The sequence below is a fragment of the Diorhabda carinulata genome, chromosome 12 (genome assembly GCF_026250575.1).
Source record: "Diorhabda carinulata isolate Delta chromosome 12, icDioCari1.1, whole genome shotgun sequence".
NCBI classification, from domain to species: domain Eukaryota; kingdom Metazoa; phylum Arthropoda; class Insecta; order Coleoptera; family Chrysomelidae; genus Diorhabda; species Diorhabda carinulata.
The window spans coordinates 1,207,159-1,232,138 of NC_079471.1; the positions used below are offsets into that span (position 1 = coordinate 1,207,159).

Here is a 24,980-nt window from a genome sequence, read left to right on the forward strand (position 1 = left end):
TCCATACAACTCCCTATTTATATATTGAATCTAAATTCAAAATTTTTTTTTGTAGGTACCGGAATTCAAGCGGTTAAAGGTTTGCAGTATCCGTTTCCGACACATCCGCCGAATATAATGTCGCCGATAGTATCGACGAATTCTACGACGACGACGACTACGACTCAATTACCGATAGTTACGACGACGACGACTACTACCGTCGTCGTCGTCGTCGTAACTACCGCTATAACTACCGTAGCAGTTACTACGAGTACGTCATGTTTAGCAACGACAATTTCGCGAGGCGTTTCCCACGGTGAAAACAGACTGAAATCGTGTCCGAATACGCCGAGTGAATCGAGAACCGCTAGCAAAATAACCGTAAATAAAACTAGTGTAGTATCGACTTTAACAAGCGCGAAAATTAGTGAAAAGAACACGACAATCGGCGACGGGAAAATAAATAGGGAAGGAAAAAGTGATAAGATAACGGGGCGGCGGGATTCGAATTGTAATTCCCCGCGCGCGGACGTCAAAACGAGAAGAAATAGCGATACGAGTTCGCGCAGATCGGACGATGGTGATTTGGAACACGTTCAAAAAGAACGAGCGAAAAGCGAGGAAAGAAAACGCGAACGAATCGAAAAAATCAAAATAGAAAACGAAAAATTGGAAAAGGAAAAATCGGAAAGGGAACGCGTCGAACGCGAAAAATACGAACAAGAAAAACAAGAAAAGATACGATTGGAAAAAGAAAAAATGGAAAAAGAACGATTGGAACGCGAAAGCGAATTGGAAAAACAGAGATTGGAAAAGGAGAGGTTGGAAAAAGAGAGGCAGGAAAAGGAAAAAATGCGATCGATAGAAAAGGAAAATTCGGAGAGGTTGCAAAGAGAAAAAGAACAAGAACGAATCGATCGACAAAATAGAATAGAAAAAGAACGTAAAGAAATCGAAACGGAAAGAGAGGATAAGGAGAAAAGGGACGAACAAGAACGTTTAGATAATAAAGAAAGGAACAAATATAAAGAGGACAATCAAGATAAAAGAAAAGACGATCACAGGCATCACAGGGATATATCGGGAGATGCGAAACACAACGTCAAAGAAGATAAATTCGGTAACGGTAAAGATACGAATCAAATTAGTACGCAAGATAAAAAACAAATCGATAGAGATAGCGAAAGGAGGAAAGAAAGCATAAAAGAAAATCGAGATAATAACATACACGAAAAACAACATAAAAATATAACAACGACACATTCGGATCACAACAAACATCATCGAGAAATGTCGTCGGAAACTAGACATATGTCGATAGATTTGGATAAGGCGAAAAGCCACGATAAAGATCCTTCGAAAAGAAAAGAAAGAAATAACAGTTTACCCGCCAATATCGGTTCGAAAAGGAGATTCAGTACGAACGAAATCGTCGATAATAACGATAACGATAACAAAAAAATGAAATTAACCCATCACGATAATAAAAAATTGACGGAACGTAGAGATTCCAAAGATAGTACTCGATCGGGGGGTGACGACAAAACGAAAAATAGTAAACACAAAAATAACGTAACCGCCAACAAACATAACAGTACGAAAGAATCGGAGGAAAAGAGAAAGGAACGCGAAGAACGACACAAAAAACACAAATTGGAAAAACAGAAATCGAAAAGTAAAAGTCGAGAAAAAGAATCGAACGAACCGACGCCGTTATTAACCGATAAGGAATTTTTGAATAAATTGGAATTGAAATCGGTGGACGATAACGAAAAACATAAAAAAGAATCGAAGGAAAAACGTATGGCGTTCGAAGACAACGACAAAATGAAAAAAGAAAAACACGTCGCGGAAAAATCGATCGAGAAACATTGTAAAATCCGAGCGGAAAATGAAGCGGAAAAGAAAAAACGCGATAGAATAAGAAAATTGACCAACAGTTCCGATAGCGATTCGGACGAACCGAAAAAACATTCCATATTCGATATAGTCGACGACGAACCGGCTTATATATCGATGTACGATAAAGTAAAAGCGAGAAGTTGTAAAAATATGGCTAAATTAGAAGAAGAGAAACGACAAGAAAAATTAAAAGCCAAATTCACTCAATTGAAACAGAGCAGAGCCAAACGAGAAGAAAAGAAACGATCGACGTCGTGGGACGAAGATTCCGATTCGGATCATCACAACGAAATTAAAATAAAAAGATGCCCCAAAATGTTGATAGACAGTTCCGATAACGACGACGACGACGACGACGACGAAGACGACGACGACGACGACGACGACAACAACACAAATACCAATCGAAAATTAGATAAAAAGAAAGAAATTTATTCCGATTCCGATTCGTCGACGATTTTCAAACAACACGTCAAACAAGAAATAATCGATACGACAGACGACGAATCGAAAAATAAAAATTTAATATTAAAAACGACTTTGAAATCTCGAATAGCCAGCGATACTTCGGAAGACGAACGTAACAAAAAGAAACACATTTACCACGATCCAAATACCGCCGATCTAATATCTATAATACAACCTTACAATAATAGTATACCGGAAGATAAATCGATATTTAAAATGAAAGAAGAATCGATTAAATCGATTAAGAAAGAAAGAAGAAATAGCAAACATCAAGAAACGTCGTCGGAATTGAACAATTCGCTATTCAGCGACGTAAGTCAACCGGAAACGAAATTCAATAACAAACATTCGTTTATCGATATAACGACCGACGAAGAAAACCACGAAACTAGAAAAGAAAGATCCGAAAGAAGAGAAAAGAAACACAAAAAGAAACAGAAAAAACAAAAACATTCGATGATAATCGGCGACGAAGAAGAATTATCATCGACGACGACGACGACGACGACGACGACGACGACGACGATTACGACGACGACGACGACGAAACTCGAAAATCCATCGGAATCGAACGAAACCGCCGATAAACATAAACACGAAAAGAAAAAGGATCACGGCAAAAAAGAAAAGAGACGAGATAAAAATAGGGACGGTAGAGAGAAATCGAAAAAATCGAAAAAAAGCAAAAGCGAAAATAATAAGGAATCGAAACGCGACGGCAAAATGGAAAATATATTCGGTTCGCTATCCGAAGATTCGGAAAAGGAAATCAAAAGAGAAGCGACCGCGAAAATGTTCTCGGAACAAGAACAATATAATAGCGAAACGGACGAAAATAAAATAAAAGAAAAAACCGATCGGGAACGAGAAAGAGAAGAACATAAGAGAAAAAAAGAGAAAAAGAGACGGGAAAAAGAACGTCGTTTACAAGAAGCTACCAACGAAAACAGCATGGATTACATCGATATGGGTAAACAATTAGAAGCGAATATGCTGCAAGAAGAAAATTTAGAAACAAACAAAATCGCTGGCGATACATTCGAAAATATCGTCGAAAACGCCGATTTCCCTTTCAACGAATTAAACGAAAGTAAAAAAGAAGAGAGAAAGGACAACAAAGAAAAGAAGAAAAAAAGAAAAAAGAGTAAAGACGAAAAAAGTAAACACCACCACCACCACCACCACCATCATCATCATCATCATCACGATAAAAACAAAAAATCGACCGACGCGAAAAAATTGACGGAATCGCCGACGCGAAAAGACGACGTCGTCGTTCATTCGTCTCAACAAGATCCGAGCCTACCGAATATACTCGAAGATCAAAATCCTTTAATCGTAACGTCGAATTCTTCTCAAGAAAATAAACGCGAAAAATTATTACCCGGTTTCGGATCCGAAATAGACGAATCCGCCGTAAAATCAATATCCGAATTCGAAATAAAAAAAGAAGAAGCGATTAATAAAGAAGACGAAGAAAAATTAGCGGCGTTAACCGAAGAAAAACCGAGAGTTGTAATATCGCAAGAAGAAACCGAAGACGCCGTCGCGGCTTTATTAGGAGAAAGCTTCGCGGTCGGTAATCAAGAAGAATTTTATACGAACGAAAATACCAATTTATTAGAAGAACCGACGCATTCTCTAGTCGAAGATACGAACGTACAAGACGACGAAGAAATGCGACAAGCCGTACAAAGTTTAAGCGCTACCGATTTAGACGTAAAACCGGATACGCCGCAAAGCGAAAACGATCTTCAAATCGATACGGATACCGAAGAACAAGAAGAAATACCGAGATTCGAAACGAAAACCGCCGAAATATCCGTAGTATTCCCGACGAAAACGCAATATTATTCCAATCACGTCGACGATCGAACAACAACTTCGCCCGTCGCCGCTTTAACCACTAATATCGGCAGTCCCCCATCGCTAACGCCGATTAGATCTCATACAACTACGGACGTTATTAAGAATATGGAAAAAAATCCGTCGGATCAACAACAATGTTCGGTGATATCCCAATCGCAATGGTCGTCGGATAACAAATTGGAACAATCTGTTATTAAAATCGAAAAAACTACCGTTTCCGTTAAACAAAACATCTCGCCGCCAGTTATAACTAAATCTCAATGTAATCCGGGCGTATTGAAAATATCTGATACGCCTTTCCCTACGTTAACACCTCTATCAAAAACCGACCACCCGAACGTTCCGAATACTAGCGAAATAACAACGAAATTCCATCAAGTACCGGTATTACAAAAACCGTCCCCCATGCCGCCGCAACTACACAATTTACCGGCGCGTTCGCCCATCCAAATAAAACAATCCCCGATTACGGAATCTTCTAGATTAATACACAACCGGATACCAATAAATTCGATTACACAACCGAAAGCGATACAACCGACAACTGTTATATTACAACAACCGAAAGTAGCTCATACTTTGGAACCGCCGCCGAAACTCCTCGTACCGACCACAGATACCAGAACTAGAATGGTATTTCCAACTTCCAACATCCCGTCGCCGCAATTTTCCAATTACCCGACTAGAATGACGTTAACTACTAGTATTAGACACCTACCGACACAAGGACTACTGGTACCCGCCAGACAAATCAATCCGCACGCGTTTATAGGAACTTCATCTACGCCACAAAGTTACAACATTCCCAAACCGATCGAAGATAATCCGCCAACGATACACAGTTGTACAAATCCCGATCCGATTAGTCCGAAATCGACGGATATTCACCTACCAACCGAAACGGATCGTCCGAAACTCTCGATACAATCTAAAATTACGGATACCGCACCAAAACTTGCGGATATACAAACGGAAATAACAACTACAAATATAATACAAACACCGACACCGAAAACAATCGAACCGATCCCGAAATTAGTAGAAGAAAGTACGCCGCGTGTAACTACGCCGATCGTTATATCTACCCCGAGTCCCGTAATAGTATCCGCCCCAATCGAACCGATAAATAAACCCGATGTCGAAAATATCGATACCGAATCACAACAAATAAAAGAAGAAGTACAAATACCGATAAAATTAGCCATAGAAGCCGTAACGGAAGAACTAAATATGTCGTTGGAAAAATCTGATATTAAAAAAGAAGAAGTAGTAGTAGAAGAAGAAGAAGAAGAAGAAGAAGAAACAACCGCAAATATCGATACGTCGTCTACGGAAAAAGTAGAAGAAGAAGAAGAAGAAGAAGAAGAACACGTAGATAATACGAAAGAAAATATAAACGATATTAAAGAAATCGATAAATTAGACGAAGAAAAAACGGAAACGGAAAGTATAGTATCGGATATTAGTAAAGAACGACCGGGTAGCGCTAAAGACGATCCGCTCGATACGAAAGAAGACAGCGATTATTGGTCGGCGAAAGAAGTGAATATCGATTCGGTTATAAAAACTTTGTGTTCGGCGGACGAATTATCGGATCATAGCAGCGAAAACGATAAAAGCGACGTATTCGACGATAATAAACCCGTAGAAAGTAAAGATACGTCGATAAATAAAGAACGCGATGAGAAATTGGAAGAATTAGATTCTATCGACGAATTAAAACAAAACGTATCCGATTCGACCGAAGAATCCGCCGAAACGGAAACGGAAATTCTCGAAGAACCCAAAGAAGCGCCAATACTGCGTTCTAGTAGTAGACGCGGAGCTAGAGGGCGCGGAAGAGGCGGTAAAACCGTCGTTACCGCCGTCGAAAGAGGCGGTATACAAACTCGTCGAGGTAAATTGAAAGAATTAACGCAAACTACTTCCGTTACGTCGAAAAGAGGTCGAGCCGGAAAAATTCGTAACGAACGTAAACCGTCTAAAAACGAATCCGAATCGATTCCGACCGACGTATACGAATTCCGCGACGAACCGGACGAAACGAACAAAGAACAACGCCCCAGGTTAATAATAACCATAAAATCGCCGGCCGTTTCGAATTCGAATAATTCGCAAACTACTGCTACGGTAAAAGAAGTAACGAAAGACGGCGCCAAAGAGATCGGTAAAGAACAAATGAAAGAAACAACGTCTCCAACGGTAATAAAACCGATCGATAATAAAGATTTCGTATCGCCATCGACGGCGAATACCAGAAAATCGAGAAGATTACAAGAAAGGGATACTTCCAAAAATACCGTCGACGAAACAATCGAAGACGTCGTTAAAAATACCGTTCAAACTCGATCTACGTCGAATCAAAGAAGATCGGGACGACAAACGATACCCAAACCGAATAATATTTCCCTACCAGAAACGCCCAGAAAATCCCCGAGGGGAAGAAAAGGTAGAAGAGGTTCCGAAGCAACGGAAACTTCATCTTCAGAAGAAACCCCCACCACTAAAGACGATATTATTAAACCGACGTCATCGACCAAAATACCAGAAAAATCTAAAGAACCGATCGAAAAATCGTCAATGGACGATGATAAAATAACCGAACAAACATTAGAACCTCTAAAACAACAAATAATCGAATGTACCAAATCGACGGTGTTGCGACGCGTCAAAGGAGACGTTATAACTTCGAATCCAAACGAACCGACCAGTCTCATAGATCCCGTCACCGGCGAATTAATTCCGATGCGCGAAAGCGAAGAAGGCAAATATATACCGTTACCCGGTACGAATCCACCGCCGCCGTCGTCGTCGTCGTCCGTACAACCGATACTTAAAAAAGAAACGATCCCGACAAGAACACCGGAACCGGAAATTATAAAAACACAATTAAGCGTAATAACCCAACCGCAACAACAACAACAACAACAACAACAACAACAACAGGTCGTCGCAATAGTCCAACAACAAAAACCTCAAAGTTTGAAAGCTCACGTTTTACAAGCCGCTCAAACCGTAATAAACCCGACGATAGTTCAAACCAAAACTCCAGCAGAAGTGCCTTGTTCGAGCGTCGCGATTACTTCGAAAGCGACGCCTCAGGAATTAGTAGTAACTAAACCGGTTATATCGGTACCGCCGACGACGACGACGACGACGACGAAATCCGTAACCCCGATCGTTATAACGAAAACAATTACGCCGATTGTCGTATCCAAACCGGTTATTCCGATCAATCAACATCTAACTATAAATACGAATATAAATATGGGAGTGCCGTCAACGGCGCACCTATCGCCAAGACCGAATAACCCGATAAACGCGTCCACGAAACCACCTCCTCTTCCCAAACAATTGGCCAAACCGACGGTTCTATCTCCGGTATTAATACAAAAACAACAACAAATCCAACACATCTTACAATCCGGTAAACAATCGCAGGTTTCCAAAGCCCATCTAACCGCTCCGATGGTTAGCCAAGCTCAAATCGTCAACACGCAGATGGCCCACATAAAACATCAACCCGTTATGAAGCAACAAGTGATGATGACCGGCAAAGGACCGATCGTTAATAAAGCGTTGCATCAACAACAGATCATGAGCGGCGCTATACCGAGTCCGCCGTTGGGAAAATCCCAACCGCCTTTGAACAATCCCGGGAGGACGATGCAAGTACCGGCACCGGCTAAAGGAATGATGGATCCGCCGAAGGTGGAGGTTTCGATCAGCAACGTTTTATTAGGACAGCGACCTAAATTGTCCCCGCAAGGTCCGCAACGAATGATCGCTCAGACCGGTTTACCCCTTCCCGGATACGAACCCAGTTTGGTAAGTCGAGATCGTTTCGATTATATTTTTTCGTTCGTCTACTAACTGCTTTTTTTTTTTATTTACTAACACGCAGCATGGAGAGAGGAGTCTTTTAACTAGAAGTAGAAGCCCGCCGCCAGCTCATCAAAATTCTCCGTCTCCCAAGGTGATTTTTTATATATTGACGTCGCTTACGTCAACTTGGAACGTGCCGCGTCAAATATTTTTTCATATTTCGTCGATTTTACACAGTAAAACTTCGCTATTGTTCTGAAAAAATTTAATTCGCTGTCCATATTCCACCGCCGCTGCACCCTAACCTAACTTAACCTGACACTATTCTGACATCTGTCAAACTTAACCTCAAAAAGTAATTGTCCCGTATATATATACAAATATACACCAAAGAGACCTCGAATCGAGACTGTTTATCACGAACAAGGTCTAACGAGTAAAAATATAAAAAAAGATAATTATATACCCCGCACGCAATATGGTATTTTTAAAATAACCAATATTCTGTCAAACTTAACCTCAAAATTAAACGTTTTTATGGGAATTCAAAGTTAAAAGTGATTATCTTGTGCACCAACACTGACGTAACGTCAATATTGTGACATCTGTCAAACTTAACCTCAAAAAGTAATTGTCCCGTATATATATACAAATATACACCAAAGAGACCTCGAATCGAGACTGTTTATCACGAACAAGGTCTAACGAGTAAGAATATAAAAAAAGATAATTATATACCCCGCACGCAATATGGCAATTTTAAAATAACCAATATTCTGTCAAACTTAACCTCAAAATTAAACGTTTTTAGGGGAATTCGAAGTTAAAAGTGATTATCTTGTGCACCAACACTGACGTAACGTCAATATTGTGACATCTGTCAAACTTAACCCCAAAACGTAATTGTCCCGTATATATTTTTTTGTTTTGTTTAAACTTTTTCAGAACGTTTATGAAAAAATTTGTATTCTTAAACAATATTTAATGTATAAACGTTCTGAAAATGTTTAAACACAACAAAAAAATATATACGGGATAATCACTTTTTGAGGTTAAGTTTGACACATGTCACAATATTAAGTTGACATCAGTGTTGGTGCACAAGATAATAATTTTCCCTATTAACCTCGAATTCCCCTAAAAGTTTGACAGATGTCAGAATATTGATTATTATAAAATGGCCTTGAGTGACAATAATTATCTTTTTTGAACTTTTAACTTGTTAGACCAATTTTTCGTGATAAATAATTTTGATTCGATAAAGAATTAGTTAAAAATAACAAATAGAAATTGTTACAACTGATTTTTTATCGAAAAAAAAAAAATTAAAAATAACTTTATATTTATGGTAACGAAATAAACTGGTTTTGAAATACATATGCACAACAAAAAATCGCAATAAAAGCAAAATACTTTACAATTTCACACCGAATTACTACAAATTAATGAAAGTGTGCCCATCGGGGTCACATAACCTTAAAAGATTAATTAGAATACGTAGTGACGTCAAAAACATAACCTTGTTTTATTATTAGACATTGTTGTTTTTCAAATAACATTTTCTACTAATTATTGTTTTATCCACATAAAATGATCATTACAAAATGGCCGAAAAGTATTAAGTAAACATTTAAAAAAGAAGATATTTCATAATTTTACTTTTAGAACGCGAAGAAGACTTTTGGAAATCAAATTTTTCGAAATTGAAAATCGACAACAAACTAATTTCTTTCAAATATTGGAAGTGTCTATAAAACAGGAGTGTCTACTCTACCGCAAAATAATCAATAAACGAAATAAGAAAAACTATTTAACGATTGGCATATTACAATGTGATTTCAATAACTAAATCATTAAATAATTAAAATTTCGTATATTAATTTTCTTTATGGATGTTTTAGGGTGAAGCAATCGCACATTTTCCACCACCAGGTCCGTTACGTCCTCCGGATATCAACCCAGCGCATTACATGCACCCGAGTCACGTGATGCAGTATCAACAGTACTTCAGACAACACCAAATACAGCAACAACAACAACAATTGAGGTAAATATCCAACAAAACTCTTGTCGTTGATCCGTTACAAAAAAAAAATTCGTTTTCCGTAGATCCGGTGGAATGGAAAAAGTGGGAGACGGTCAAGAAGGCGAAGAGGCACCCGTAACTTCACCGCCGTTGGAATTGAGAAGACCCGGATCGGTGGGACTCGTTCTAACGGGTAGAAGCACCGCAGTACCGCATAGTTTACATTCACCGCACGATAGAACTACGGGTAAGATCGGTTTTTATAAAAACAAATCGAGTTTTTATTTTATTTATCGACGATTTTATTTATATCAGATTCACCACAAGTCGGTCAAGTTTACAACGTTCATTCTTCGGCGCGCAACAACCCCTACCACCACTCTAACCGTTACTACGATCAAGCGGAACCGCCGCCGGCGCACAGACCTCTAACCAGTCACGGTTCCTTGGCCGCTCTAGGTAGCGATCGCGGTCTCGCTCATATGGCTCCGATAGCCACGCCGGATAGACCGTTGAGCGGACATTCCGCTCTAACGGCTCATATGGGAAGTCTAGGGGATCGAGGAATGACTACACACATCGAGCCGCTTTCGGCGCACGGATTAATCGGCGCCGGATTAGGAGCGGCGGGGAATCTTATGGGAGCCGTCGCTCGACATATAGGAGCGGACGCGCCCGCTAGTCAAAGGGGATTACAAGCGGCGACGCCGCCGCACGCTAGTCAAGTACCACCGCAAGCCGAAAGTTTACTAATGTTGTTAAAGGTAAATATTCGAGTCTATTATTATTATTTTCGTTTCATAAAATATCTATTAATTCGTTTTTTAGCAATATCCGTGTATGTGGCAAGGTCTTTTAGCCCTTAAAAACGATCAAGCGGCCGTACAAATGTATTTCGTTTCCGGTAATGACGACGTTGCCAAATGTAGTTTACCCAAAAATACCGACGGATCGACGCCCCCTCTCAGAATATTCCAAAGGATGAGGTTGGAGCCACCCCAAGTCGAGGGAGTGGCGAGGAAGATGCAGGTAAGATTAAGATCCGCCCCTTAGTTTTCTAATACATAATTTTTTGTATTAAAAGGTAATCGACGCAATGGAAATGAAATATCCAAAAAAAAAAAAGGAGGAAAAACCGATATAAAGAGATAATAAAACGGTTTGGGGGGGACATTATTCGTATTGGGGAAAGGATGTAATAAATTTGGCCCCGATATAGGATAGATTCCTCTGCAGGGATGGAGTTGCGATGGATTTGGAACGGCAGAACCGAACGAAAAGATAGATAAAGAAGCAGAAAGAAGTAAAATAGACAAAAATAATTAGCTGAACTCAAATATAGAAGACCGACAAATGAACGAATAGAAAATTTTAAAGTGGAAAATAAGGATAGCAGACGGTAAAGAAAGAAATGAGTACAAGAAGGACCGTAAGAAAAAATGTTTTTCATGATCTACCATTTTTAGGACTTGATTTACCTTCTATTGTAAATTTTTTCGTATACAAACTTTTGATAGACGGTCAAAAAGAAGTAGAAGACAAAATTCCCCGAAAAGAAAATGAAAAACCGATGAAAAATGGTAGGGAAAGCTATGTAGGACAAGATAAAGACCAAACACGGTAGAAAATTAATAGGAAATGAAAGAACTAGACTATAAATACCAATTTGAACCGAAGAGGTAACTGTATGAATGAAATTAAAGAATTGGGGACGAAAAACGTAATATAGCGAAAGATAAGTACAAAAATCATCATTAGTACCGGAAATATATGAAGAAAAAAGAAGAAGAAACAGTTTTTTCTAATCTACTACCCATTTTTTCAACATGAATTCATCTGACTGTTGGTTTTTCATAAACAAACACTTTTGAAAGACAATTGGAAAGAAATAGAAGACAAAATTCCACAAAAAGAAAATGAAAAACCGATGAAAAATGCTAGGAAAAGCTATGTAGGACAAGATAAAGACCAAACACGGTAGAAAATTAATAGGAAATTAAAGAACTAGACTTTAAATACCAATTTGAACCGAAGAGATAACTGTATGAACGAAATCAAAGAATTGGGGACGAAAAACGTAATATAGCGAAAGATAAGTACAAAAATCATCATTAGTACCGGAAATATATGAAGAAAAAAGAAGAAGAAACAGTTTTTTCTAATCTACTACCCATTTTTTCAACATGAATTCATCTGACTGTTGGTTTTTCATAAACAAACACTTTTGAAAGACAATTGGAAAGAAATAGAAGACAAAATTCCACAAAAAGAAAATGAAAAACCGATGAAAAATGGTAGGGAAAGCTATGTAGGACAAGATAAAGACCAAACACGGTAGAAAATTAATAGGAAATTAAAGAACTAGACTATAAATACCAATTTGAACCGAAGAGATAACTGTATGAACGAAATCAAAGAATTGGGGACGAAAAACGGAATATAGCGAAAGATAAGTACAAAAATCATCATTAGTACCGGAAATATATGAAGAAAAAAGAAGAAGAAACAGTTTTTTCTAATCTACTACCCATTTTTTCAACATGAATTCATCTGACTGTTGGTTTTTCATAAACAAACACTTTTGAAAGACAATTGGAAAGAAATAGAAGACAAAATTCCACAAAAAGAAAATGAAAAACCGATGAAAAATTCTAGGAAAAGCTATGTAGGACAAGATAAAGACCAAACACCGTAGAAAATTAATAGGAAATTAAAGAACTAGACTATAAATACCAATTTGAACCGAAGAGATAACTGTATGAACGAAATCAAAGAATTGGGGACGAAAAACGGAATATAGCGAAAGATAAGTACAAAAATCATCATTAGTACCGGAAATATATGAAGAAAAAAGAAGAAGAAACAGTTTTTTCTAATCTACTACCCATTTTTTCAACATGAATTCATCTGACTGTTGGTTTTTCATAAACAAACACTTTTGAAAGACAATTGGAAAGAAATAGAAGACAAAATTCCACAAAAAGAAAATGAAAAACCGATGAAAAATGGTAGGGAAAGCTATGTAGGACAAGATAAAGACCAAACACGGTAGAAAATTAATAGGAAATTAAAGAACTAGACTATAAATACCAATTTGAACCGAAGAGATAACTGTATGAACGAAATCAAAGAATTGGGGACGAAAAACGGAATATAGCGAAAGATAAGTACAAAAATCATCATTAGTACCGGAAATATATGAAGAAAAAAGAAGAAGAAACAGTTTTTTCTAATCTACTACCCATTTATTCATCTGATTGTTAGTTTTTTGTATATACTAAATTTTCTATTCTATTCTTATGTATCTAATTTATTTATTTATGGTTTTTTCTTTGTAGATGGAAAACGAACACTGCATGCTATTAGCTTTACCGTGCGGTCACGATCATATGGATGTACTTAAACAGTCTACTAACCTAACCAGCGGTTTTATAACCTATCTACAACAGAAACAGGCGGCCGGAATAGTTAATGTCGCCGCACCCGGTACCACGCAACCAGTAAGTATTCCATTATCATCAATATTCATGATAATAACTTCTTTTTTCCGTCTTGAGTCATTCCGAATGTTGTAACTTCTTCTTGAGACCCGCAGTTCCAGTTTAAATACCATACCATCTGGTATTCTTTCGACTCGATCTGTTAGAACCCATTTCACCATATCTCTTCATTCCATTTCATCAAAATATCATCGGGATCTATTTCTGTGTTGGATAGGTGACTCCGTTTCTTATGAGGATGAGTTTTATCATCAAAAATTGAGTTATTACCATAATCAGCGAACCTTTTAACCCTTCCCATTGCCACGCATCTAATTCTCCAACTGTTTCAGCTCATATTTGATTTTTGATGACATTATTATGTCAAATTGAACTTCTGTAGTAATTAGTCCCAATAAATTGACGTTGTGGACACCTGCAGGTGAACCCGGTGGGTAAAAACTGCTCTAGATGGGATTCTGTGACGGCTGAGAAGAGCGTCTGCCATAGTAGTCTCGGTAAAACAGAGTCCCCCAAAGCTCTCCAAGTTTCTGATCAACTCGAGCATCCTCGGGGTATGCTTGGAAGCCAAGCTCCAAGTACTCCAAATATGGACGAATTTTGTAGAGTATTAAAATCTTTTTGGTGTCCGAAAGTGCTAATTCAATCAAGTGACTATGTTTTTAACCTCAACCAATCCAAACAGGACCAAATCTTGAGCTACAGGATTTGTGAAAACTGCAACCCGGGTCTTTGGTAGTTATAACTCAATCTATTTTGAGGTTAGGTCTTGATATGGACCCACGAACCCATCTTGAATTCCTAGTTCTTGTGAAGACTTTTTCCTTTGATTGTTTTTAACATTTACTCCAAGTTAATTGATATTTTTTGTTGGTTTAATAATGAATTGTTTTTTTTTTATTTTCAGCCTGCGTATGTCGTTCACATTTTCCCGTCCTGTGATTTTGTCAATGAGAATTTGAGGCGCATCGCTCCTAGTCTGTTGGAAAGGGTGGCTGATATCGCTCACCTTCTCATAGTTATAACTACGGTGTGATCACTTGTTGTTATCACTATTTATCAAAACGAAAATTGTGACTTTTACCTTAAACTTAATCAATAATATAAATTCGACACTTTTTCTTTCTCAAAAAAAAAAAAAATTCTACATACAAAACTCGTTAAACGTGGAGACGCTATGCCCGTAAAGATTTTTTAAATATACTTAAAAAAAAAATATTTCACTGTGATTTCTGACAAAATGTTATTACTATTATTAAAAATATGTTAAAAAAATTGAAAAAAAAAACATGCTAAAAAATAACTTACTACCTATTTAAGAGATCTCATATTGAACTTAGTTTATATATATATATATATAAAAAAAGAAGAAGAATATGTCTTTATTTGGAAGATCTTTATTTTCGTAAATATCTTGTAAATTTGTTCTATTTATGAAACATCCTTGCAATATTTGTAAAGATGTCCCATAAGATGTACAAGGATTTTTTTCTATTTTATTTTCGTTCTGTTACTTTGAACTTGGGCTGTTCCTCGCACCTTGTTTATTTATTTACACAACGGTAATCTGGTAACTTTTAATCCATCACAGAATATCACCCACTAACTATAAAATTATTTCCGATGATCAATAATTAGTCGGTACCACTACACTAACATACTGTTAAAAAGATTGGTCCTTCGAGCCGGGTATGATCTAATCAAGACTTGGGATAGTGGTAGTAAGTACGAATAATTTTTTTTGGAATATCATTTTAATTATTATTAAGTTTCCGAACAGGTTATTGCATCAAAATGCTAAATCAAAACTCTATAAAATGTTTTTGATGAATTATGTATATTCTATTCAAACATTTTATGAAGTATATCGAGTAGAACTTCTATTTCCAACTTTTTTTCCTCGTTAACCGCTTTCAAAATACTTTTTACTAGTTTTAGTTGATACATTTACATCATACAATCAGCTCGACAAAAAAATTAGATCTAACTGTGAGAAAAGCTTCCCGTGGACTCCTAAGGGTGCACCAGGACCACTTTGGGAATCACTCTGAGATAATTTCATGGGTTAAAAAACAGCTTTGGTAATAAAAATGTGTGATTTTGAAGGAGAAACCGAATTCAAAAAATAATCACAAAATCTGAGCTCAAAGCAAAGCTATTCAACTTGTAGGAACTTCAAAGGTAGGTAGAAAACCTTAATCAAAAAAATATTATGGATCAAATTCAACAAATAATCACAAAAACAGTGCTAAAAGTAAAGCTATTGAACTTGGAGGAGTTGGTCTGTTGAAATCCCACATGTAGGAATCAAAATCATCGTAAGACCTCTCTAAATTGCTTAAATGCATATTTTTATATTATACTTTTATTAAATTCATGAATATTATCACTTTTTTGTTGATTACTGAAGAGCAATTGCAAATGAATATTAAAAAACTGTCTTGGATTAAAATGTAACTTTGTATTACTTCAAGCACTTTATTTGAATTCTTTCTACTTCTCCATTACCCTCATTCCCTCCCACGTTTACGTATCGAATTTTATTTTGATTTTTTGTTAATATATTTGTTTCAGTTTACCCACCATTTTAAAGAATCGAGTTCTATAAATAATTTAGCGGTCAAGTTTTTTTTATAAATGAAGTTAAAGTGTTTCTGATTCAGAAAAAATTCGATTCTTTGATATGGTGTAAGGTGGGAGTACTGGGGAATATTTTATGAGCAACAGCCCGGATTCAAAGAGGTGGCTTTAAAGTTGTAAATATTAAAATTACACGTTACCCATTCTGTAGTTCGAAATATGGCTATTATAAATATTGAAGAAGAAGAAAAACATATAGACATAATATATATATAAATATGTAGCATAACAAATTCAATCATTTTTTTAAATTACATTGTAACATATATGTGAATATTATAGATTTTAATTTGAGCTTTTTTGATTTATCATCATTTCTGTACAGTGTATTTTTAGCTGTAAGTATAAGTTAGCTTGATTTAAAAAATGATAATATAGGGAACATTGTGATGTCTATATAATACTGTAAATTTTGTACATATAAAAAAAATACTGTGTATTGTGAGTATACATTATTATAACTATTACGATAATTTTACATCTTTTTATTTATCCCCTTTCCCTAAATGAAGTCATTAATTACCTACGCCCTTTAATATTCGGAAAATTGAATGAATACAGAATTTTTTGACATTTAATGGAACCAAAAAATATTCTCATTGATAGTTTTTTCAACTAAGGATCACTGGCAACTACACTTGGGCTATATAGTAAAAGTACATAAAGCGAAAAACGTGCTTTCAAACTTTAGATTCTCAACTAAATCTTTTAAATGTTAATAAACTAGAATTAGACGAAGATGTCAACAAAAACCTGAAGATACTGAACACACAGTTTACACTACCACTTCACCAACACTCACAATTACTCTGTATAATGCACGTTTCGATAACCAAGTTAAGTTATCGTCTTCAGTAAACTGAAACCTGTTTTATAAACCTCCTCGGTGAGAATCTTCACATTTATACTACTACATGTTTATTAAAAAAATGAAAATTCAGTACTAATAACATAAATAACCCTTCAAGCTTCAATAACTAACAAATTCTAGTTGTTGTCTGTGATTTCATTATGGATCTCTTAGTCTGCCCAATATACTTTCCATCACCATCACTACGGCTAATTTCATATATACCACTCCAAATTTGATATTTTATCCTTCGGATTACCCAACAATTGTAATGTATTACTGGATTTATAAACCAATAAAAAACCCACTCTGTTGAATATTGTGAATATATGATGTAAATATATGATATATTACACAAGAAAATTTACAAATTATACAACAAATAATTAATAACATATAAATCTGTATGATCAAATACCTCCAGTTTAAAACAGAAAAACACGTATCAAAATATATTCGGAACAATACTCAATTAACTACAAAAATTCAATTATTTGGATGAGGATTGTAATTCGTCGAAGCACGTATTCCTAACTTGATCCGATGGTACATAACCCACACGAGAATATATTTCTTTATTACTTTTTGGACCTGGCTTCCATGTAGGTAGGTCGTTAAATGATTGTTGCTGTTTTTCTTTACTTTGTTTCATTTCCTCGTATTCTGTGATATCATCTAACTTTAATTCAATACTTGTTGGCGGTCTTCGTAACATCTTAACAATCTAGCAACGTACAAAACACTGTTTACAAAAATGACTGTAAAGAAATAGACAAAGTAATTATTTGATATTTACAATTTACCGTTCTGTCAAAATTCTACTTTATTTTGGAATTAGATGGCCGTGATATAACATCATTACAGCTAACATGTTAATGTAGTCACATTCAAATTATACATTTTTATATGTAGATTAATTACAAGTTCAAAAATTTCGTTTATCTTTAATGAGAAATTGATACAAATATAACATGTTAAAAGAGAAATAAACTTATAACTGTACGCTGACTGAGTTTTTCATTGCGTAAAAGACAATATCGAAATAAGTGCAAAAGAAGAATAGCTTCTTTAGTGCGGCGTTTATGAACTTATTTATAGACGATTCATACTAAATTATACAAAAAGAGGATAGATGAGAGGTGTATAAAAATGATAATTAAGAAACTTGGAAACCTGGCTGAAATATGAGCTTTATAAAGACAGGTGAAAGTATACAAAGAAGAAGAATTGACGTTTCATTTATCAACAAATATGTCCGCAGCATGAACGTATGATTATTATTTTTATGAAATTATTTAGTCTTTTGGATGTTGACGTAGCATTATGAAGTTTTACATATAAGTTAAAATACGATAACTTGAAAAATATGGCTGCAGTTTTAAAAAAACGAGCTCTGGCAGAATATAGCCAAACTATACAAGAAACACCTTCAGCTATACCAACGAAAAAGCTTCGTCTGGTCAAGAAACCAATATCCACAACGGGCAAGAACTTTGTAACTTTAGTTAATTTACTAGAAGAATGCAAAACTAGTAATGAAGCTTTAAATCTACTACTTCAAATATCCGATACAGATCTCGAAGCGACCGATATCGCCGAGGTTGTTAAAAAACTCGGCGATCACTTTAAAAATGAAAAAGAATCATCGGTAAGGGTGAAAATTTTATCCTTACTTTACGACATAGGTTTTGAAAATAATTCCGAAATAGTAACAATAATAGACGAAACAATTTCATTGATAAAAAATGATAGTTCTCATAAAGTTATAGCTCAAGGTATGAATACTATATTAAAATTAGGGGGATTGGTAACCGATGCGGCTATAACATTCCATAACAAACTAGTAGAAGTTGCTAAAGTGTACTTGAAAGATACCAGTCACATTGTAAAATCGAAATGTTTAGAAATACTCGGAGTGCATTTTCCCTTAAGTACAAACGAAAATACAGATAAATTAATACATTTAGTTAGATCGTACTTCAATCACGACGACGCACGAGTTAGATGTCAAGCTTTTTCCACTATGTTAACCTTACACGAAAGAAATTTCAAAATCAATCCCAATATTTACGTGGATGTAAGCGAGGCGTTAAAAGATGATTACGAAATCGTTAGATTCGTCGTATTGAAATTAATTTGGCTTTTGGGAAACACCTATCCGGAAAATGAAATTTTAGTTCCTGGTAGTGAACACGAAATAAGGTTAATTGATGATGCGTTTGGTAAAATTTGTAATGGTGTTACCGATCTATCTATGAATGTTAGAATGCTAGCTGCAAAATTATTAGGTAAGTGTGAGGATTATTCATACATATTTTTTATGTTTTATCTTGATTTTAGATCTATTTCATATAAAATGAATTTAAAATAACAATTTTAATATGAAATAAACTTAAAATGAACACAAACCATAATTAAAACATACAAAAAGGGGTCTAGGAAGTAAACAGTTTTAAAAAAACTTAATTTAACAATAAATAAATATTTTTTATTGATTATCTGTTGGTATTACAGTTTAAATTGAATTGCTAAAACTATTGTAATATATTTTTAGGGTGCTATATGAAAGTTTTGTCAAATTTTTTTCAAATTCTTAGAGAACAAAAACAAACTTTTATTAAAAGTCTTTACCCACCTTATAGTCAGAACTGCGGAGAGACTTTTAGTGCCCTAAAGGTAGAGTTTGTGTCTCCCATCGTAACAAAATCGGGAATTGAAAGTAACATTTTTCTTGAACTGGCCCAATGTCTAATTTTTCCAAAATCTATCTAAAACTTTATAAAAATTCGTGATTCGAACTTAAATTTTCTTAAACACCTCCAGACCAATAGGTTTAAAGGACTAAAAATTGCAATTTAGGTTAGGTCTATTCAATTAGAATGTCAAAATGTCTACCACAGAACTAGAAGTAGCTCTGATCACGATGTCAATTGTCAAGGTTCCTACAATGTGAAAGGTTGAATAAAACTCAATAAGGAAATGACGTCACTGACGTTTAAGTTTATAGTATAAAATGCAGTTTTTTCGTTGTTTGGTTTTGGATTTTTAAAATTATGTAAAAAATTAGCTCTACTATATCTTCAGTTTAGTTTTTTATCGTTCTCACATACATGTAACATATTCAATTAGAATGTCAAAATTTCTACCACAGAACTAGAAGTAGCTCTGATCGCGATGTCAATTGTCAAGGTTCCTATAATGTGAAAGGTTGAATAAAATTCAATAAGGAAATGACGTCACTGACGTATGAAGTTTATAGTTTTTTCGTTGTTTGGTTTTGGAGTTTAGTTTTTTATCGTTTTTTTTTTTAACTTGTTTCTACAGGTACGATGAAATTGGTGAGCCCGAAATTTTTGTGTCAAACGTTGGATAAAAAATTAATGTCGAATATGAGAAGGAAAAGGACGGCGCACGAACTCGCTTGGGAGAACGTGACTAGCGGCGAATGGGCCAGCGGCAAAAAATGGGCGGACGACGCCCCCAAAGAATTGATAGACGCCGATAGCATCAGCCTGATGAGCAGCGGCGCTTGCGGGGCGTTCGTGCACGGATTAGAAGACGAATATTTGGAGGTTAGATCGGCCGCGGTGGAATCCCTATGCCAATTATCGATAACCAACCCGAATTTCGCCAACATGGCGCTAGATTTTCTGGTCGACATGTTCAACGACGAAATCGAAGACGTCAGACTCAAAGCCATCGACAGTTTGAGGTTGATATCCGAACACATAATTTTAAGAGACGATCAATTAGAGACGATACTAGGAGCCCTCGAAGATTTTTCCCAAGAAGTCCGAGAAGGTTTGCACGGGATGTTGGCGTCGTGCAGGATGTCGACGTCGGCCGGTTTGAAAATGTGCGCCGAAAAATTATTGGACAACCTGAAGCGGTATCCGCAAGATAAAAGATCGACTTATCGTTGTTTGCAGATGATCGGCGTCAAACATCCCGAATTGGTTTTGCCGTTGGTGCCGCAATTTTTGAATATACACCCGTTTTTCGATACCGCCGAGCCGGACGTCGAAAACCCCCAATACATATGCCTCCTTATACTGATTTTGAACGCCGCCAAACGGTCCCGCACCATAGTGCAACTATTGGAGCCGCACACTCTAAAGCACTACCTCTATTTGCGGGACACCATGACTCAGTACGTTCCGGTTCTGAACCCGCCGGACTCCAAACTCGATAACGTCGTCGGGCCCGATCCGACCGTCCCGGAAAGCTTGAATTTCTTGAATAACGTCATCAACAATTTGGATATATCGGATAAGGTGCACGGTTCGTTATTACAAACGGCCAAAGATCATTTGAACAGGCTGAGCGAGATGGACGGCGGCGTGGCGGGCGCGGCGCAATTCACGTCTCTCTACATATCGGCCCAATTGGAAATACACAAAATATTGGAAAAGGGTTTTTGGGCCAATCCGAGTACGTTGGCTACGCAACAGTCGCACAATTTGAGGACCGGCATAGAAAATTTGTTGCAATTATGTTTGAAGTTGCAATTTTTCTTCGTCGGACTCACCGCCGTCGAACAGTGCTCGGTAAAACAGGTTAGATTGCGAGCTCTGGCTCTGAATTTGGTTTACGTGGTGAAAGGCAGCAACGCCTCGGCCCTGGCGCCTTGCCATCATTTTTTGACGATCGTCGAGGATATGCAGAAAGATTTGGCCGCGTCCGGTTTGCGACCGGACCATTTTACCGGAATCGTTCTAACGGAATTGGCGCAATTGGAGGAACCCAAACCGGGAGCCGTGGCTAGGATACTGATTCCGATATTAACCGAAGCTAAAATGGAGAAAATACCGACGCCGAATATCGATATCAAGATGAGTTCGGCTGTGATATTAGAGCCGAGCAATCGATCTGATACGTCGCTTAAATTTACGGCCGGTTTGATAATGTCGGTGCCGTTCGAAGCCGAGTTGGTGAATTTGATCGATCCCGGTAGGGTGCGTCTTAAAATTAAGTATCCCGATCAGAGGACGCAGATCGTTTTGCCGAGGCCGGCTCACATGAAACCTTTGTCGTGCGACAAATCGGGAAACGGCGACGGCGTCGGTTGTAACGTTAGACTTTTGACCTCGGTTTTGATATCTCATCAAGTTTGGTCGGAAGCTTGTGACGTCGAAATCAACGTGGCTCTAGCTATACCGGAAGCTGATATAGGAAAGAAGAAGAATATGGCGGAGGTAAGTCCGACTCTGTTGGATTTGTGTAGGCCTATCAAAGTTGGCGTTGCGCCCAAACCGATCAAGAAAACTTTGTAATTTTCAATGGAAAAATTTCGTTTTCGTAATAAATCGATTTGTAGTTCGGCATTTCATTTTTTTTTTCTCCCATTATCCTAATTCAAGACGAATAAGTCGTTAAGGTGTGATAAATTGTCAAAATCAGTCTATTCCCATTTAAAAATGGCCGCCGTGGGGTAAACAAATGCTTTTACCGGGAATTTCAGTGTGATTCTGACACTAATTCCCATTTAAAAATGACCGGTGTGGGGTAAACAACTGTGATTCTGAAACTAATTCTCATTTAAAAATGGTCGACGTGAGGTAAACAAATGATTTTCCCGTTAATCTTAGTGTAATTCTGAAATTGATTCCCATTTAAAAATGGCCGCCGTGGGATAAACAAATGCTTTTCCCGTTAATTGCGTTGCTATTCGGAAACTAATTCTCATTTAAAAATGGCCGACGTGGGGTAAACAAATGCTTTTCCCGTTAATTGCGTTGCTATTCGGAAACTAATTCTCATTTAAAAATGGCCGACGTGGGGTAAACAAATGCTTTTCCCGTTAATTGCGTTGCTATTCGGAAACTAATTCTCATTTAAAAATGGCCGACGTGGGGTAAACAAATGCTTTTCCCGTTAATTGCGTTGCTATTCGGAAACTAATTCTCATTTAAAAATGGCCGACGTGGGGTAAACAAATGCTTTTCCCGTTAATTGCGTTGCTATTCGGAAACTAATTCTCATTTAAAAATGGCCGACGTGGGGTAAACAAATGCTTTTCCCGTTAATTGCGTTGCTATTCGTAAACTAATTGTCATTTAAAAATGGCCGACGTGGGGTAAACAAATGCTTTTCCCGTTAATTGCGTTGCAATTCGGAAACTAATTCTCATTTAAAAATGGCCGACGTGGGGTAAACAAATGCTTTTCCCGTTAATTGCGTTGCTATTCGGAAACTAATTCTCATTTAAAAATGGCCGACGTGGGGTAAACAAATGCTTTTCCCGTTAATTTCGTTGCTATTCGTAAACTAATTCTCATTTAAAAATGGCCGCCGTGGGATAAACAAATGCTTTTCCCGTTAATTTCATTGCTATTCGTAAACTAATTCTCATTTAAAAAATGGCCGACGTGGGGTAAACAAATGCTTTTCCCGTTAATTGCGTTGCTATTCGGAAACTAATTCTCATTTAAAAATGGCCGCCGTGGGATAAACAAATGCTTTTGCCGTTAAGGTCAGTGTCGTTTGTAAGACTGACACCAAATCAAAAATGGCCTGCGTGGAAAATAAGCAAGATTCAGACTAAATCTCTTTGCAGACTTATCTTTCTTTGGGGTAATTTTCTTTTCTGCTACCATTGATTTATCATTTTGCAGCTTCTAAAAATATTCACTCGTATCTGATAAACTTGCACGCAACAATGGAAGTTAATTTACAAAAGCAAAAACTAACGATTCTAAATATCTTCAAAACTTACGACTGACTAAATAGTATATGAAATCCACGTAAAATGGAAAAAATCGGGAAAATATAACATGGATACACAAGAAAAAGTCAATGGTTTACCCCACATCCATCATTTTGACGTATATCGGCCATTTCCTTAGATTTTCTAGTATTCATATAAATCAAATCAAAAGTTCTGTCAACTCTGTAGAAAAAATCGATATAACTAATATTCCAAAGATCAGTAATTAAAAAAGAAATTTAACTTTCTTAATTATGTGTATACCCCGTTTTTAAACTAGAAGAAGAATTTTAGAAAACCATACCACTAAAAAGTTACTAGGAAATAATGACTACAAAAAATAATAGTTACAGATAATTTGATTCCACTTAAAAAAGTATCAAGATATCTAATTAACCTGATAATAAAAATTGTATACGGGCCAGGCCATACCTGTATTCCAACATACTAGAAAGCAATTTGTTGCGAATTTTATCTCGAAAATAATTAAAAATGTACTTTTCTAATTCGATATAGTTTTGGGAGAAGTTTAACTATCAGGCAAAACAAAATATTTGCATAAATTTTTAGATCATTTAAAAAAATTAAAATATCGATTCATAAATAAGAGTTAGGTTAGGTTGTCTACATTTAAAATTTACAACTAATTCATTTCGAAGATACATTTTGTATTATGTACGATATACAATTGATTTATTAATTTATAATACAAAATTAACAATCCAAAAAGTAAATATATAAAAAAAAATTGACTTACTTAACGTTAAAGCCGATTCATGAACTTAACTTTTCGTTTGCTGTGGCAAAATTAAAAACATTGAAATGTATAAGTTCGCAGTTGGTGGCTTTTAAACATAAACAACTTTTATTTTTTTCCGTCGGCCATTCGTAGCAATAAAAAACAACCAATCACTTCCGTTTGTGTTTGTTCCAATAAAAAAAACTGTTATAATCGATGAATACCGGATTACAAACAAAAATATTCCGAGAACAAAAAACAGAACACACGTCAAAAATAATAACAATTTTTTTAGGTTAACGGTAGCAACGTCAAGTTTATGAATAGGATCAAGAGACGTCAAATGTCATCCGCGAACAACAAAGGCAAGAGAAATGTCAAGTTACTTTCCCAGTTTTCCAAAAACTCACTTTTAAGTAAAAATATCCCATATTTAAATGATTTTTAACACTTTTTTACGTTTTAGTAGATTT

At 36.3% G+C, this 24,980-nt stretch overlaps 2 protein-coding genes across 3 annotated transcripts in view; both read left to right on the top strand.

Annotated features, from left to right (window-relative positions):
• LOC130900201 (protein split ends-like) overlaps positions 1-16,685 on the top strand; it is a 65,372-nt gene extending 48,687 nt beyond the window's left edge. The window contains exons 10-17 of one of the 2 annotated variants that reach the window (XM_057810656.1): positions 56-8,049; positions 8,126-8,197; positions 9,948-10,093; positions 10,156-10,319; positions 10,388-10,836; positions 10,901-11,101; positions 13,411-13,572; positions 14,480-16,685. In XM_057810656.1, the coding sequence (XP_057666639.1) occupies positions 56-8,049; positions 8,126-8,197; positions 9,948-10,093; positions 10,156-10,319; positions 10,388-10,836; positions 10,901-11,101; positions 13,411-13,572; positions 14,480-14,608 (9,317 nt within the window). In that variant the 3' untranslated portion in view covers positions 14,609-16,685. The remainder of the gene's footprint in view (positions 1-55; positions 8,050-8,125; positions 8,198-9,947; positions 10,094-10,155; positions 10,320-10,387; positions 10,837-10,900; positions 11,102-13,410; positions 13,573-14,479) is intronic. The other variant, XM_057810658.1, reaches the window with a different exon arrangement.
• Positions 16,686-18,162: 1,477 nt separating this feature from the next.
• Positions 18,163-22,386, top strand: LOC130900206 (integrator complex subunit 4). Its single transcript, XM_057810681.1, has 2 exons — positions 18,163-19,350; positions 20,387-22,386. Exons 1-2 carry the CDS (start codon positions 18,429-18,431, stop codon positions 22,333-22,335), a joined length of 2,871 nt encoding a protein of 956 aa, XP_057666664.1. The 5' UTR covers positions 18,163-18,428; the 3' UTR covers positions 22,336-22,386.
• The last annotated feature ends 2,594 nt before the right edge of the window (positions 22,387-24,980 follow it).

Bases quoted from the DNA above. Each gene is read 5' to 3' on its own strand.
- LOC130900206 (XM_057810681.1), top strand. From the start codon at position 18,429: ATGGCTGCAGTTTTAAAAAAACGAGCTCTGGCAGAATATAGCCAAACT. The intron at 19,351-20,386 runs GTAAGTGTGAGG...TTGTTTCTACAG, and splicing joins GCTAGCTGCAAAATTATTAG to GTACGATGAAATTGGTGAGC.